General features: G+C 43.0%; 1 protein-coding gene across 2 annotated transcripts in view; it reads right to left on the bottom strand.

The window, feature by feature from the left end:
• The window catches only part of drp2 (dystrophin related protein 2), a 155,774-nt gene that overhangs the window by 45,161 nt on the left and 96,447 nt on the right, over positions 1-14,166 (bottom strand). For both annotated transcript variants that reach the window (XM_076738393.1, XM_076738392.1), the window contains exons 4-6: positions 10,508-10,664; positions 1,711-1,831; positions 1,062-1,173 (exon numbers count right to left, since the gene is read on the bottom strand). In XM_076738393.1, coding sequence (XP_076594508.1) covers positions 1,062-1,173; positions 1,711-1,831; positions 10,508-10,664 — 390 coding nt within the window. The remainder of the gene's footprint in view (positions 1-1,061; positions 1,174-1,710; positions 1,832-10,507; positions 10,665-14,166) is intronic.

Genomic DNA, 14,166 nt, shown 5'->3' on the forward strand with positions numbered 1-14,166 from the left:
TTGTTAAATTTCAAGCAAACATACATGCTTTTTCCCATCTCATATCTTTGAACAGCATTATCTCCCAACTTTTCTCTCTGGGTTACGTATAGACAAATTGTTTAAAAAAAAGGACAGAAGGAGAAAAAGAGAAAACAAAAGGAAGAAACAAATATGCACCAAACAATGAATACATAAAAGAGCAAATCCTCCACTGCTTGCCGGGCATAACATTTATATTCAAGAATGATATAGGTCTTCACTCAGGAGGAGCAAAAAAAGGATTAACTCTAAAACCTTCGCTTTTAGGTAGCAAAGAGAAGCCATCTTGCTTTGCTTTCGCCAGAGGCAGAAGAAGTAACCAGATCCTTTACTTCAATACAACTGTTTCAAAATGCTCCATAACAAGAACAAGTCCTGCAGTCAACACTAAAAGTACCAAAAAATGTCACCAGCAAAATGTACTTTCAGTGTCAAAATGAAACGTATGGAGACAAATGGTCCCTGTGGTGACATCATTGCACCTCACATTATTAGATTATTGTTAATACTGCATGAGCAGCATTTTACTGCTGTAGCTGGAAACAAGAAAACAAGAAACAGAAAACAAAAAGTTCTGCGACACAAATTCATCATTTCTCTTTTCTTCTAAAATTTGCGTTTTTTTTGTGAACCCTGGAGACTTTTACCTGTCTGTGGCTTTGATCAATTATTCAAATCACTTCAAGTTTAGTTTTAGTGAAACGTCTCTTTGATGGAACTGCTAAAAACTCGTCTGAAATGTGACAAGAGGCCCCAGCTTGACGCTGCTTTGGGAAGGTAAGGTTGGGAACCGCCGCTTTAATCTTGATCAATGCATTGTATATAAACATTTAGAAACCGTAGTTGACAGATAAATGCAGTGGAGTGAACAGCATCATGCTTGTCTTTGACATGTAAAGTAGCATCCAGTAACTTAGAGGTACATCACAATTGCACTTGAATAACATACCTGAGTAAGTTTACTTCCCACTACTGCAGAAACTACACTTAACCTGTACAAGACATACTTAATGTAAAAAACACAAAAAACAGTGCCTGACCTATGGCGGTCCACACAGCGTGCCGTCAGCTTCTCCCACAGGTCACTGGCCACGTTCGCCTGCTTCCACACTGAGCGGCTCACATTTAAGATCCGCCGACGTGGAGACACCTCTGCAGAGGGCGGGAGAGGTCAGAGGGGGCCACGCAGGGATAAGAAGATAGAGGAGCAAAGGTTGACATAAAGAAGAAGTAACGGGGTGGGGAGGAGGGCAGGGGTTAGAAGTCAGACGAAGAGAAGAGCAATGATTGGAGGAGGGTGGTACACCAACTCCAAGGAAGGGAAGAAAGAGGAAGCAGTTGGAGACAGAAGGAGAACACAGTGAAGTAGATTTCTACAGTATTCCCCAGGAGAGCATCCCGTGTTCAGAGCCAAACATTACGAGGAGGACGTGCTGGTGGAGAAAAAGCCAAGCTTGCTGTATTATTGATCTGAGCAGACAGGACTGGAGAGCTGGTGAGAAACCTGATCTGGATACTTTCCCTAAACTCAGTGCGACATCAGAGGACAGATCAATGCTAATAACTACTAATGGAAGATTTCACCTGCATGGGTCCAACCAAATGAACTCTGGGGTTTAAACCAGGGAGGTTGTGAGTATGATATTTTGGCTGGCGCAGCAGTTGGCACAGAGTATGAAGGGAGCAGACCTTTTCCATCGGTCAGGGTCTCCTCTGGCTCCTGGAATGGGTGCTGAGCCAGAAAGGCCTGGGCAGACTCCAAGACCGAGTAGATGAACGGCCCGCGAGACTTGACATCCTCCATGAATGCCTGCCGGGAGACAAGCAGAGAGGAGAGAGTGTTACTAAGTGGAAGAGAATGAAAGACATAAGCTGTTTTCAAACTCAGGTGCTGTACATCAACAATGTAGCCGAGGAAGAAAGTCCTGCAGGCTAAGGTGAGCATGTGTCTACCTCCTCAAACGAGACGCTGTTGCCAAACATAGACCAGGAGCAATGATACCTTCTAGTGCTGAAGCTATTCAGACATGTGAAACTCAATTGATGCTTTTGATTATCGAATAAAGCTACACTAATTTATTTGTCACTGCCTGGTTCCACCTTGTCAACTGTGAGGATTTGCTGCTTTTTTCATTGTAAACTGAAAATCCTCTGGACACTTTTCTCAGAAAAAGTGAGTGTTTTCATCATGGCATCCTAGTTATATAGACTTAAATAGGCTACCAAACAAACAGAAATTGCCAATCAGGAGAAAGCTGGTAAGAAGCAGAAGGTGTTTTGCATGAACTCATTATTCATATGAACTGATTTATCTCCATTTAAGTTGATTTAACTGGATCAATTATCTGTAACAAGGTTAGATGGTGTCGTTTGCTGAACAGATTGTAAAGCCCTCAGACAAACTAGTATTTTGGGGATGTATAAATAAACCTGACTTGGCTTCCATTCATCTGCAATTGCTGGTGATTCACAACATGTCCAGGCTGCTAACAAGAACAAATAGTAGAGTTTATGTCTGACTTCCATTATTCACATTCTGCAGTGGCGGTTTCATTGGTCTAGTTCAAGTGATGTATCACCAGTGACCAATGACCACCTGAGTCAAAATACCCAGCACATAAAATGTGGTGATATTTCCTGTCTTTGGGAGTTGACGAGGATCACCTGAATGCACCATTACACAACTGACCAGAGCACAGTAGATTATAGGGTGCTGGCACGTGCTGAGTCCTCTAAATTTGGGAAAAAGAACACTGCCATTCTTGGTTCACATGTGGGAGAGCTCTCTCAGCCTGTTATCAATTATTCATTTTAGAAATTCAGACTTTGGAAGTTCCTTTTGTCGAGAGAGAACAATACAGTGAAGTTGGAATTTAAGAAAAAGCAACTGTGGCCACAAATGGCAGGATAATGACGAATGCTAAAGCCTAGTAATAACACAGGTGAATGTTTGCTAACATTAGCAAAAGCTTTTTGTTTTTTTGTCATTATGTATATTCTGGATTTGCACCTTACTGATATATTTAACTTTCATATCTGCATGCCATATATCGGCACTCTTTCCTACTTTGCATGCAACTGCAGCAAGTTATGTCTCATCTTGTCTTATCTTGAATCTAGCCACCATAATCTACTGATCATACTAGAACAGCTAAGGCTGTAGCAGAAAAACCCCTTGGGTGCATTTAATAGAGAATACAAGGATGTGTTTCATTTCTTATGAATTTGACTTTTAATTTGTAAGAAAAGTAATATCTTATTTCTTTATTCAAGTTACATCAGATCGCTTTAATAAGACACCATGAAGAAACTCACACACATAAGAAACACAACAGAAAGAATACAAGAAATACAAGAGTTACACTGAACACACACACACATACTAGCAGTGATCCACTGGCAGGACCACATGACATTGCATAGCTGTCTGCTTGTGCTGAGAGCCTGCCGGGCACAATAGAAGATCAAATCTACTGGGAGTACTGGTCGGCTGGCCTGCTTGCACAGAAGAGCCAATTAGCTGGAAAGCCCAGCTCCACTTGTCCACATTCAGCGGCACACTTTTATGCAAATTACAGAAGAAGAGCTTGTCGTGCAAAGGCGACGCACACACACTCATATACACACGCCTTTACTTCACCACTGAGAAGATACCCAGAGCCTCCCCAGGGCCTTTAAGAAAGCCAGTGTGTCAACCTTCTTCATTCTCCTACGCTAAGCTTTGTTCTGTATAAAACGTGCAGGTGTGTGAATTAAAGCCAGGGATATCCTCTCTCTTCAAAGTAATTTATTTAGGTGAAGCCAGCACACTCAATCCTCTTATGGTATGAAGAGATTACAATTTCAGCTGGAAATCTACAATACGAGCTGGAATTAGCAGCGTTGCAGTGGTGACAGTGTTTCAGTGTCTATTTAAGAAAAAGCTCAGGACCAGAGCCCAGCAGGCCTGATAACACCCGGCGAACAGAGTTTAACAGAAAGCCCCCAGTGAAACGCCAGCAAACACGAGCCGGCGCCGAGCAAACATGCAAAAGTGTGTAACGGTGGGGAGCTGTGGCATGCGATAAGATTCCCAGTGCAACAGTCATGGAGAAAACCTGCTGTCTGTCTTTGCTCCTCTTCCCCTCTCTTTTTCTAATCGCAAACCAATTCCCTCCTCACCCTCACATCCTCGCTCCTCCTCTTCGCTTGCTTCCTTTCCTTCCCCTGTACCCTCTTTCCATCCTCTCTATTCTCTCCATCCTCTCTTTAGCTGCTTTGCTGCCCAAAGAGGAGCTGAGCCATGGATTCCCTGAGCCAGCTGTCATGTTAAAACTTTAATTCCAGCTAAATTTCACACTCAGAGGCTTCGTCTTTGGTTGAAGGAACATTAAGAGCGAAGCCTTCAGATCAGATTAAGATACATTATGCATGGGGTAGGAAAAGTCAGGGGGAGGAAATGACTTCATTGACTTCATAAACATGTTGATGGCATTCATTTTACTCCTCCCTCTGGATGGTCCCTCTCAACATGTTTCAGACAACATAGACGAGGTTAGATTTTCATTTCATTTTCCCTCTCGCGTGAAGCTGAGAGGATTCTGCAGCGGCTACACACACACACACACACACACACACACACACACACAAAATCCTTCCCATTGTCAAAATGCTCACTTATCCCAACACAGAAACACACACAAGACCCTCACCAATATGTCTTCCCACCCAAACTCTCCTACATCACCAGCCCAAATACACACAAAGTGGCTGTGCTCCCAAACCAATACACATGCAGATGCATGCACACAAATGGAGCACGGAGGGAACTCATCCCACACACACACACAAAAAAAAACGACATCAGAATAAATCCACTTAAGATCAATAATTCACATTTCTTAAAACGCTTTAATTCTCTATAGAAAACTGGGATGCAATTTCCCTCTCTGCTTTGTCGGAAAAGTTTTAGAGCGACCAGACGCTCGGGAAGCCGAGGCATCTCGGATAATGAAGGCATGCTGTGCTGAAAATGGAACACTTGAGAGAGGAGAGGAGAGGAGAGGAGAGGAGAGGAGAGGAAGAGTAACAGAGGAGAGGAACAGGAGAGGAGAGGAGAAGAACAATAACAGGAGAGGAGAGGTGAGGGAATGGAGATGAGAGGAAGAGGAGAGAAGAGGAAGAGGAGAGAGAGAGGAGAGGGAAAGGAAAAGGGGGTGACAGCAAAAGGAGAGGACAGAACAGGAGAGGGACATGAGAGGAGAGGAGCACTTTGAGCTAAAATTCCTGTATGAAAGGTGCAATACAAATAAAGTTTATTATAATTATTATTAGAGGAGACAGACAAGACGAGAGGAGAAGAAGAGTAATGAGGGGAGAGAGAGAAGATTGAGATGAAGAGTAAAAGGGGGGAGAGGGAAGGGAGATGAAAGGAGGAGGAGAAGAAAAGGAAAAGGGGATGACAAAAAAGAAGAGGAGAGAAGAGGAAGTGGGAAAGGAGATGAGGTACGGGGTGGACAAAGAGAGGACAGGAGAGGAAGAGGGAGAGGAAAGATGAGGGAGAGGACGGGGAAGAGAGAAGCAAAGAGCAAGAAGAAGAGGAGGGCAGAGGAGGAGAGGATCACCATCAATATTGGAGGAACAGTTGTGCAAAGACAGAACAGGAACTGTGGCTTTAAAGCATGCGAAGACGACAGGATGCATTGACAAAAGAGGGAAGAGGAGGTACAAGGAGAAAGGAGAAATTAGGAGGATGGGGGATAGAGGCGACTGCAGGGTAATGTTAAGTGTTGTTCTTTTCGTTGTCCCGTTAATTGGATGACTGATTTCTCGGCGCAGCAGTCGAGGTGGGAGTTGGAGTCGGGTTAAGCGGGAGCCACAAACCTCTCACTGTCAATACAAGTCTCCTTTCAGAGACACTGCACAAACTGACAGCACAGAAAATTGGAAAGAGGAAGGAAAAGGAAACTCTGCTGTACTTACAGAACCAATTACCAGTGTGTGTGTGAAAGTAGGCTACTGTATGTGTGTGTGTGTGTGTGTGTGTGTGTGTGTGTGTGTGTGTGTGTGTGTGTGTGTGCATCACCACTCCCAGTTCCTGACATACATCACCCACAACTAAGGTGAAATACGGGGAAATGAAAGAACATCCCGAGCTTAGCGTCTCTCCAAATACTCCTGTCACCCAGGAGCAAGACTCCAAAGAGCATCAATTTTAACAGTTCTATCCTTCACACACACCTTCAAGTGCTTGAATATTTATTGTTTTCTTGATTTAGATATGGAGGTACTATCGAGGTATTCCCAAAATGATAATTGAAGGCGTTATTTCTGCTGTGATTTAGCTACTGCATCAAATTCTGCTTGTTGTCTGGAGCTATTTTTGAACAGACCAACAATCCGTATGACTAACACACACACACACACACACACACACACACACACACACACACACACACACACACACTGTCTGCCTGCTGGGCAATTCCTGTCTGTACCAACTTTCTGAGAGACTCCCACACCACAGAGCACACAGGGCTATATAACATGTCAATTAAAAAGATTTTGGTGGAGACACTTTCCTCCCTGAAAGACATCCTGGGATTTCTGTCACTGTCCCACCAGTGACTGTCTTGACACGCAGGAGAGCCATCTATTTTCTTCTGATCTGCCTCATAAAACAAAAGCTGCTGACATACTATTGAAACTTCAGTTTCTCTGTCAACGTGTTAAATTAAGGAAGTCTGATATAAAAGAAGTTGAGCGTACAGGCGTACCTAAGGCTAACGCATACGCTCCACCCACAGAGGTGTAGTGCTGCTGCTAACCTGAAGCTTGCTAACAGGACTTTTTGCATGTTTCCACATAAATGTACAGCTCACTGCTTCACCACACAGACCACGCCGCCTATGTTTCTGGTTTTTGACGAGATCCAGTCACAATTTTATAAATCCTGCTATGAAGAGTGCGGCTCACGCTTTGCCTTACTAGGATCAGACCTCCAGCTGCAGGTGGCCTGCTGGTAATAGCTTCAGGCTTCTGATTGGCCAACATGGCTTTCATGTTTCAAGCATTTCAAATGTATTTTAGTGTTTTAATTGAGTACAAATGTGAAAAAACCCATTTTAACAAATACCCATGTATGTGTGGACTAGGCATAAAACTGTGCTTGACTGACATCTCCTGTTAGTGTTGTTGCACCTGTTCAGACGGAAACAATTTACACATGCAGTTTGGTTTCCCATCGTAACTCAGACCGAACTAAACCTAAAAAAAGACAAAACTGATGGAATGCACTCGTGTGGGTGAGTAGCATCTTTAAAGAGAACAGGAGCATCCCCATGGGACAAAAGCACCTCATTCCACTGTGTCTTTAATGAGTGATGAAGAAAGGGAATGGAGGAGAAAATGAGATATGAGACACAGTATAGGGCTTAAAGATCCTGCGCACACGCACAGGTGTTTTCAGGTGTGTCTTTGGTTATTACTGATAAATAGACTCGTGTTAGATGAGTCGGGCGTGCACTTAATTGATCTTCACGTCTGCCTCACTTGCTCCTCACTCCCTGTGGCACCACACTGACATGGACAACGCTGGCTAAATGAAATTAATAGCATTCTTAATTTCCCTCCTGGGTATCAATGAAGTTTCATATTATTTTATCATATTCTGGGAAGGGTGAAAAACATGTCCGTGCATGTTTTTCTCTGCTCCCAACTGCAGCAGCTGCTCTTGGCCGGGTGACATGAAATATATCCTGAGCAAGCTGTTAAAGCAGGGCTCATCAGCTTCATTTGTCCAAAGGCCAGAATTTTTCCAAGCAGACACTGTGGGGACCGGACTTTGAAATAAAAACATAATTTAATTAAGCCTAATTAGCCTGTTATTGTTCAATATTTTCACTTTTTTTACTAAATGAATCATTAATGTTTTTTTATGAGCCTATATAGGAGTGAACAGACGCATTAAAAAACAAGGAAAATCCATAATGATAACAAGATACTTCAGTAGTAAATGCTCTTAGACCTGCGCCAAGGAGGCAGTCGGTGCTCAGTATAAAACCCACAGTTCAGCTACGAATGAACGACTCCAAGTCTTAGTGAAAAGCTCTTGTGCTGCTGTCGGCTCCAGGGAATGGCCGGCTTGGGAGCTGAGCGGTTTGATGGTGGGTCCATGGAGCAGAGAGGACGGGGTTGGAGAATAATTCCATTCTCAACGGGTGAACTTCCATTTATGGACTTTTTGGTCCTTGTCAGGGGTCGGCCAGCTAATCCATGATAACGCTCAGGATGGACTGGGCCTCTTCCACCGGTGAGCAACTTTAGATGTGCCCAATTTCTGAATTCATTAATGGGGTTGTCCTGCTACGAAAGGGCAATCAAACTGAAATCAATCAAGCGCAGTCTATACGCAGCGACCGAGACCTGAGAAGGTGTCTAGGAAGACAAGATAAATGAAACACATGAAGAATATGGGGATTAAAGAAGAAGCCTGACATCCAGAAATGTGATTTGATCTGCGTTGCACTCGAGCGTCCTGAAATCAGTTGACAACCAGCAATCTAAGTCAAATTATAATCCCCGGGTTTAAGAAGGGGGTTTTGTTCGCGGCCCTCAAGATGAGGATGAAAACATTTATTGGGAAGATAAACAAGCGCTGATTTGTGCCATGATCAATGAGGTCTCAGTCTCTGAGCTTGTGAGCTTATGTGCCCTTCTAGCCTCACAAGCCCTTCAAGGGATTTACCGGCCAGTTCAAATCACTGAGCTGTGGAGAGAGGAGGAGGAGGAGGAGGAGGAGGAGGAGGTGGCTCAGGCCGCTGTCAGCAACTCCAGCTGATGTTCCCTAAAGCCTTAAACTTTAATACTGAAAATAAAATGGCTATCAATCCTATCAGTTTACCAGTGGGCAATTTCACTGTTAACTGACTAAGAGATGAAAGCTGAGGTGAAACAGCTAATCCTCATGTGGCTCAGTGTTAATCAAAGTGCATATTCACCAAAGAGTCACTGATTTCTTTTTAAATCATGGCTGCACTGTGCAGACTGTGTGCCTGTGTGCTGTGAAGTGTTGCCCTTTGTCCTGCTACAACTAATCCCCCCGGGCCACAGCTGTGAATAAGAACGGAGTCAACATGCCTGCTTAAATAAATCACAGGATGGCCAAACGCTGAAAACTCAAAACCTTTGTCAAATAAAAAATGTCTACTGGCTTATTGTTCAATCCAGACCTGCAGCAATTAATCAGTTAGTTGATTGTCAGAACTATTTTGATCATCAATTAATTGTTTTCAGTCAAATTTCAAGCAGAATTGCCAAACATTTAATTAACAAATTCTAGTAAATTAGCTGCAGCTCTAGTTCAGTCGAGTCAACTAAGAGTAAACTCGTTCCTCATTTCCTTAGTAATGATGAAATGTGGAGTTGGAGCGGCTTCATCTTTCGTCACATGATTTCATGTCATTTCCAAATGAAACGATACAGTGAAGAGAGGGACTGAAATCAAATCCCTCAGACTTGATTGTATCACTCAAAGTGGTTGTTGATTGGATGAATTTATGTACAGACAGTTCAAGATGAGCCATCAGAGCTACATTCATGCTGTACAGAAAGTGATAAAGGAAGGATTTTAACACGAAACATATATTTGACATAATCAAACAAAACTCACGCAGGAACACAGGATTAGATTAGCGTCTTTAAAATCATGTCAGCATTCATATCATTCATATCCAGAAAAGATGCATTTGCACTATTGGTACTGCTTCTTGGCACTCCCACCACAAAGTGCAGCGCGCACGCCCCCACCTCCGTCAATGGTATCAATGACAGCTGAATTTGGAGAAAGTTTCAGCTACTCAGTATTGACTCAGGCTGGACAGTAAACTCAGCATTGATCAATATCTGTGATCTCTACACAAGCTGCCAGCACAGACTGTTATCTGCAAACTCAGAACTCTCTATTCTCTTCCTCACCTTCTGAAAAGCACATTATACCCCACTGCTCCACATGGTCCTTTGCTATGTTAACTGTCTCCAGCAACAAAAAATTCAGCATATAATATCACACAAGACAAACACGGCCTCCAAAACCGTCGGTCTCTCGACGCCCAGCCTCTCACATCTCAATGACAGAGACATCACATGCATTGCACAGATGATTGTACATGACCCTGAGCCCACCCTCGATCCATTTTTTAAACTGCTCCCACATGGACACCGATATAAGACTTCAGAGTGGGAATGGGCGATCTGGACTGTAGCAACAATCTTGTCCCTTCTGCCCCACACGGGACCAAACATAAGATCCCTGTGAATAAGCCTGTTTTTATGCCTGTTTGTATCTATAGACTCAACCATAGACTCAATTTATGTGAGTGCATGTTTTTGTATGGATGTATGTGTCTTGAGAGAGCAGACATACTGTGGAAATTGATTTCCCCTTGGACAGAGTAAAGACTCCATCCTATCAATATTTGCACTAGAGAGGTATTATGGTCCACATTACCTGGTGGAACTCCCTCTGGTGCTGGACGGCCCCCACGTCGCCTCCTATGGGCAGCTGCTCCGACAGCTCCTCGTCCTTGGCTGTCAGCCATTCTATGATCTCCTGCAGAGAGACCTGCAGCTTCCCGCTGTTGTCTGAGAACGCCTCGAGCCGCACCCTGCCAGGACACACACACACACACACACACACACACACACACACACACACACACACACACACACACACACACACACACAAACACGGACACACACACACAGAGTTAATTCAGCAAACAATATTCATTCACCAACACAGCAACAAAAGGCTGCACATTTGTGGTCACTGATTCCCTTCATCCAGAATTTCAACACAGTATTAGCACGACTTCTCAAAACCTCATTAAATTATGTCAAATATATAAGATTTAAACTTTTAATTGTGATCCACTCATGATAGATGGGTTGTCCTGCAACCTGCCGACGGAGGAACGAAACAGGCCTTTTTAAATCAAATATGTCTATTCTAGGCGTCTTCACGTCAAACTGTCAGAATAAACATTTCGCAGGACCTGGTGGACCCTGTTACAGTGAAAAGGTCAGCGCTTTGCTGCTGAGCGAGTTATGTAGAGAAGAAATATGTTTGAAATCTGTCACACCCCGCTGATCATGTCACTCTGGTCAATGCTGTATCTGAATCAGGGATGCTGGAAGTCAGTCAGAGTTATGGTTGCTGAGAGAAAGTCAGTGTATATGGGAGACCAGCATATGTGTGGATCTACTGATGCACATTCAACGCGCGGAGGACTCATTCATATGAGACAGCTGTCACTCTGTCACTATTAACAGACACTGAAGTCTGAAGTGTAGCTAATGAATGAAATGAAGCTTCATAAGCAAATGACCAGTTTTTGTTTTGCATCTCTTCTTGTGTACAGTCACAGTCTGTCTGACATTAATGTGATGTCTTTGCTTACTTTGAGTCAGTGGGACGCTTGAAATGACATACGGCACTCCCTTTAACACCTCAGTGTGTTTAAATCTCTGATTTGCCGCAAGATGCATCACTTTTAGGACTTATTATAGACTGATTTTAAAGGGGTGCTGCAGCCCCTCAGCACTCCTCCTGCGTCCATTATGAATGCTGTATTTTAGCATCGTCGTAAATTATTTTTGAGCAAGCTTATTAATTAATCATTAAATGTGTTGATGGCATTATTATAACTGACTGTTTGGTAAACCCTCCTGTGGACCGCAATCACCAATCATATCTTAGTAATTGCAACCAGGCACAACAAGCTTTGGATTTCTCTGCATATTAACGCAGCGTGCATGGGCCTGTAGTCAGCCCTATACTCAGGATCAAAAGAGTTTGGAGGTGTCCTTTTCTTAGCCTTAAAAAATCGAAAAGATAAAAAATGAAAGCAGCAGATTTAACAGTGTGTTTATCTACTCCAACCTAAGACGGAAGCATGAGCAATCTGGCTAACTATCTTACCACTGTAACTACAAGTCACATAAGTCAGCAGTTGACTTCTCTGCTTCAGTTTTTATAGTTTTTACATATGTCCACAGGCTTCTTGAACCTTGAACAATTTATCAAAGACATTTTCTGAAACTGTTGTTTGTCTCTTGTTCTGATGTTTCAGGGTACAAGGTTCATTTATATATCATTGTACAACACAGGTACAACACAGTGAAATAAGAGCTGTATTCTCTTTATGCTCTTCACCAAACAAAAATGACAAAAATGGGTGGATGAATAAAAGGTCCAAAAATTAATACAGATGACAGTGAACCATCTGGAACTGCAGCTCCAACAGAGGGACACTGAAATCATGGATCTCAAAAAAGAGAAAGACCATCTCTGCTCAAAGAGACATGCTCAAAGAGGCCAAAGACGGCACCAAAGTTCTCAAGGAGGAGTTCGCAGAGCAGCTGGCCAAGAAGGAACAGACCTGGTGCCAGGAGATGAGCGAGATGGCAGAGAACCAGGAGAGACTGCAGATGACGGTGAACCATCTGGAGCAGCAGCTCCAACAAAGGGACACCGAAATCGTGGTTCTCAAAAAGGAGAAAGACCATCTCTCATGCTCAAAGAGGCCTCAGAAGGCATCAACGTTCTCCAGGAGAAGTTTGCAGAGCAGCTGGCCGACAACACCAAGAAATGGGAGACGATCATGGAGCAGGTGGAGAATCTCTGCGAGACACCAAAGGAGGCAGCGGCAAAGAAGAAACACAGCTTCTGGTCTCACGTGAACTGTTTTAAGGCTGGACACACAGAGGAAGACAAGGTAGAGATGAAGGAAAAGAAAAGGGGAGAAAAACTAGAGCAGGAGAAGAAAAGGAAAGAAAAAGAAGAACATTTACTCAAGTACTGCTGTTAAGTACAAGTTTGAGGTACTTGTACTTGACTTTACTCCCCTCTCCAAAAACACCTGCCTGTTCCTCAGATGTTCCTTAATTTAAGGTCAAATTTGCCATCGATTTTCACAAAACTGTCAGTTTTCAAAATCTACAAGGTTAATTTCTCTCTTCAAAAATTCTCAGAGTTGATGAAATAACATGTGAAAAAAAAGTCCATTATTTGCCACCTCTGCTGCTTTCCACTCTTCACTCGAGTGCTGAAATGAATGCTGGTACATTTGTACCAGCTGGCACAGCCTCTGCAATGGGCATGTCGAGAACATTTCTAGGAATGGTAACCGCTCCTCTTAGATACCAGCTGCAACATGAAACGATGAACACATGAATATATAATCCAACAGAATCCAATCCAATATATAATAGAAATGACTATGAGATGGTCCACTCTGCATCATGAGCACTTTGAATGTTGATACTGTGAATCAGGTTTTGATTGCAGGACTTTTACACTGTGGTATTTGTACTTTTAAGGATGTAAAAGATATCAGTACTTCACTAAATGCTTCATCGTCAGAGATATGAAGTTCAGGAGGAGTTTTCCATTTTCGTTTCACTGTCTAAGGAGGAAAAAACTTGAGGGGCTCATTTTGTGTTCACCCTCCACTGGTGGCAGTAAAGCACCGTGTCTTTATTTTCCAAGCCCATTAAAAAAAACAACCATGAAGAAGAAGAAGAAGAAGAAGAAGAAGAAGAAGAAGAAGAAGAAGAAGAAGAAGAAGAAGAAGACTTGACCGTCCAGACAGTCCTGGATGACCATAAATAAGTTGTTTTAAGGTGATTAGTTGTTGCCTCATATACATGTAGCATGTTTAAGACGTCGATAGTAGCATCGTCATTTTAAAACTAGTCAGCCAGAGACGGCAATTACGAACAACTCATGGAGCTAATGTTAGTTTAATTAGCCAGCAACAGCTGATACTGTCTGCTTGCAACAGTTGTCTTTTCAGCTGGCAAAATCAACTGTGATAAAAAAACGAGTCTGAAATCAGGGATCCATTGTTTACAAGGAATTTTGAGCGATAAATCTGTCATTGCTCTCACTGCACACTGTGATATATTTGTGCTGTATGAGAGTGGAAAGTTTGACAGGTGTAGCAACAGTAACTGGCAAACTAGCTTAGCAAATTACCTGTGTGTCGGCTGTGTTGTTAGGTATAAACAAGTATGTGTACAATTGGGTGACATTGGAGGTGAAACACGCATTTCCACCATCCACAAACACCATTTCTTAATACAAGACTATACATCACCTGCAAC

The sequence above is a fragment of the Chaetodon auriga genome, chromosome 9, assembly GCF_051107435.1.
Source record: "Chaetodon auriga isolate fChaAug3 chromosome 9, fChaAug3.hap1, whole genome shotgun sequence".
NCBI lineage: Eukaryota > Metazoa > Chordata > Actinopteri > Chaetodontiformes > Chaetodontidae > Chaetodon > Chaetodon auriga.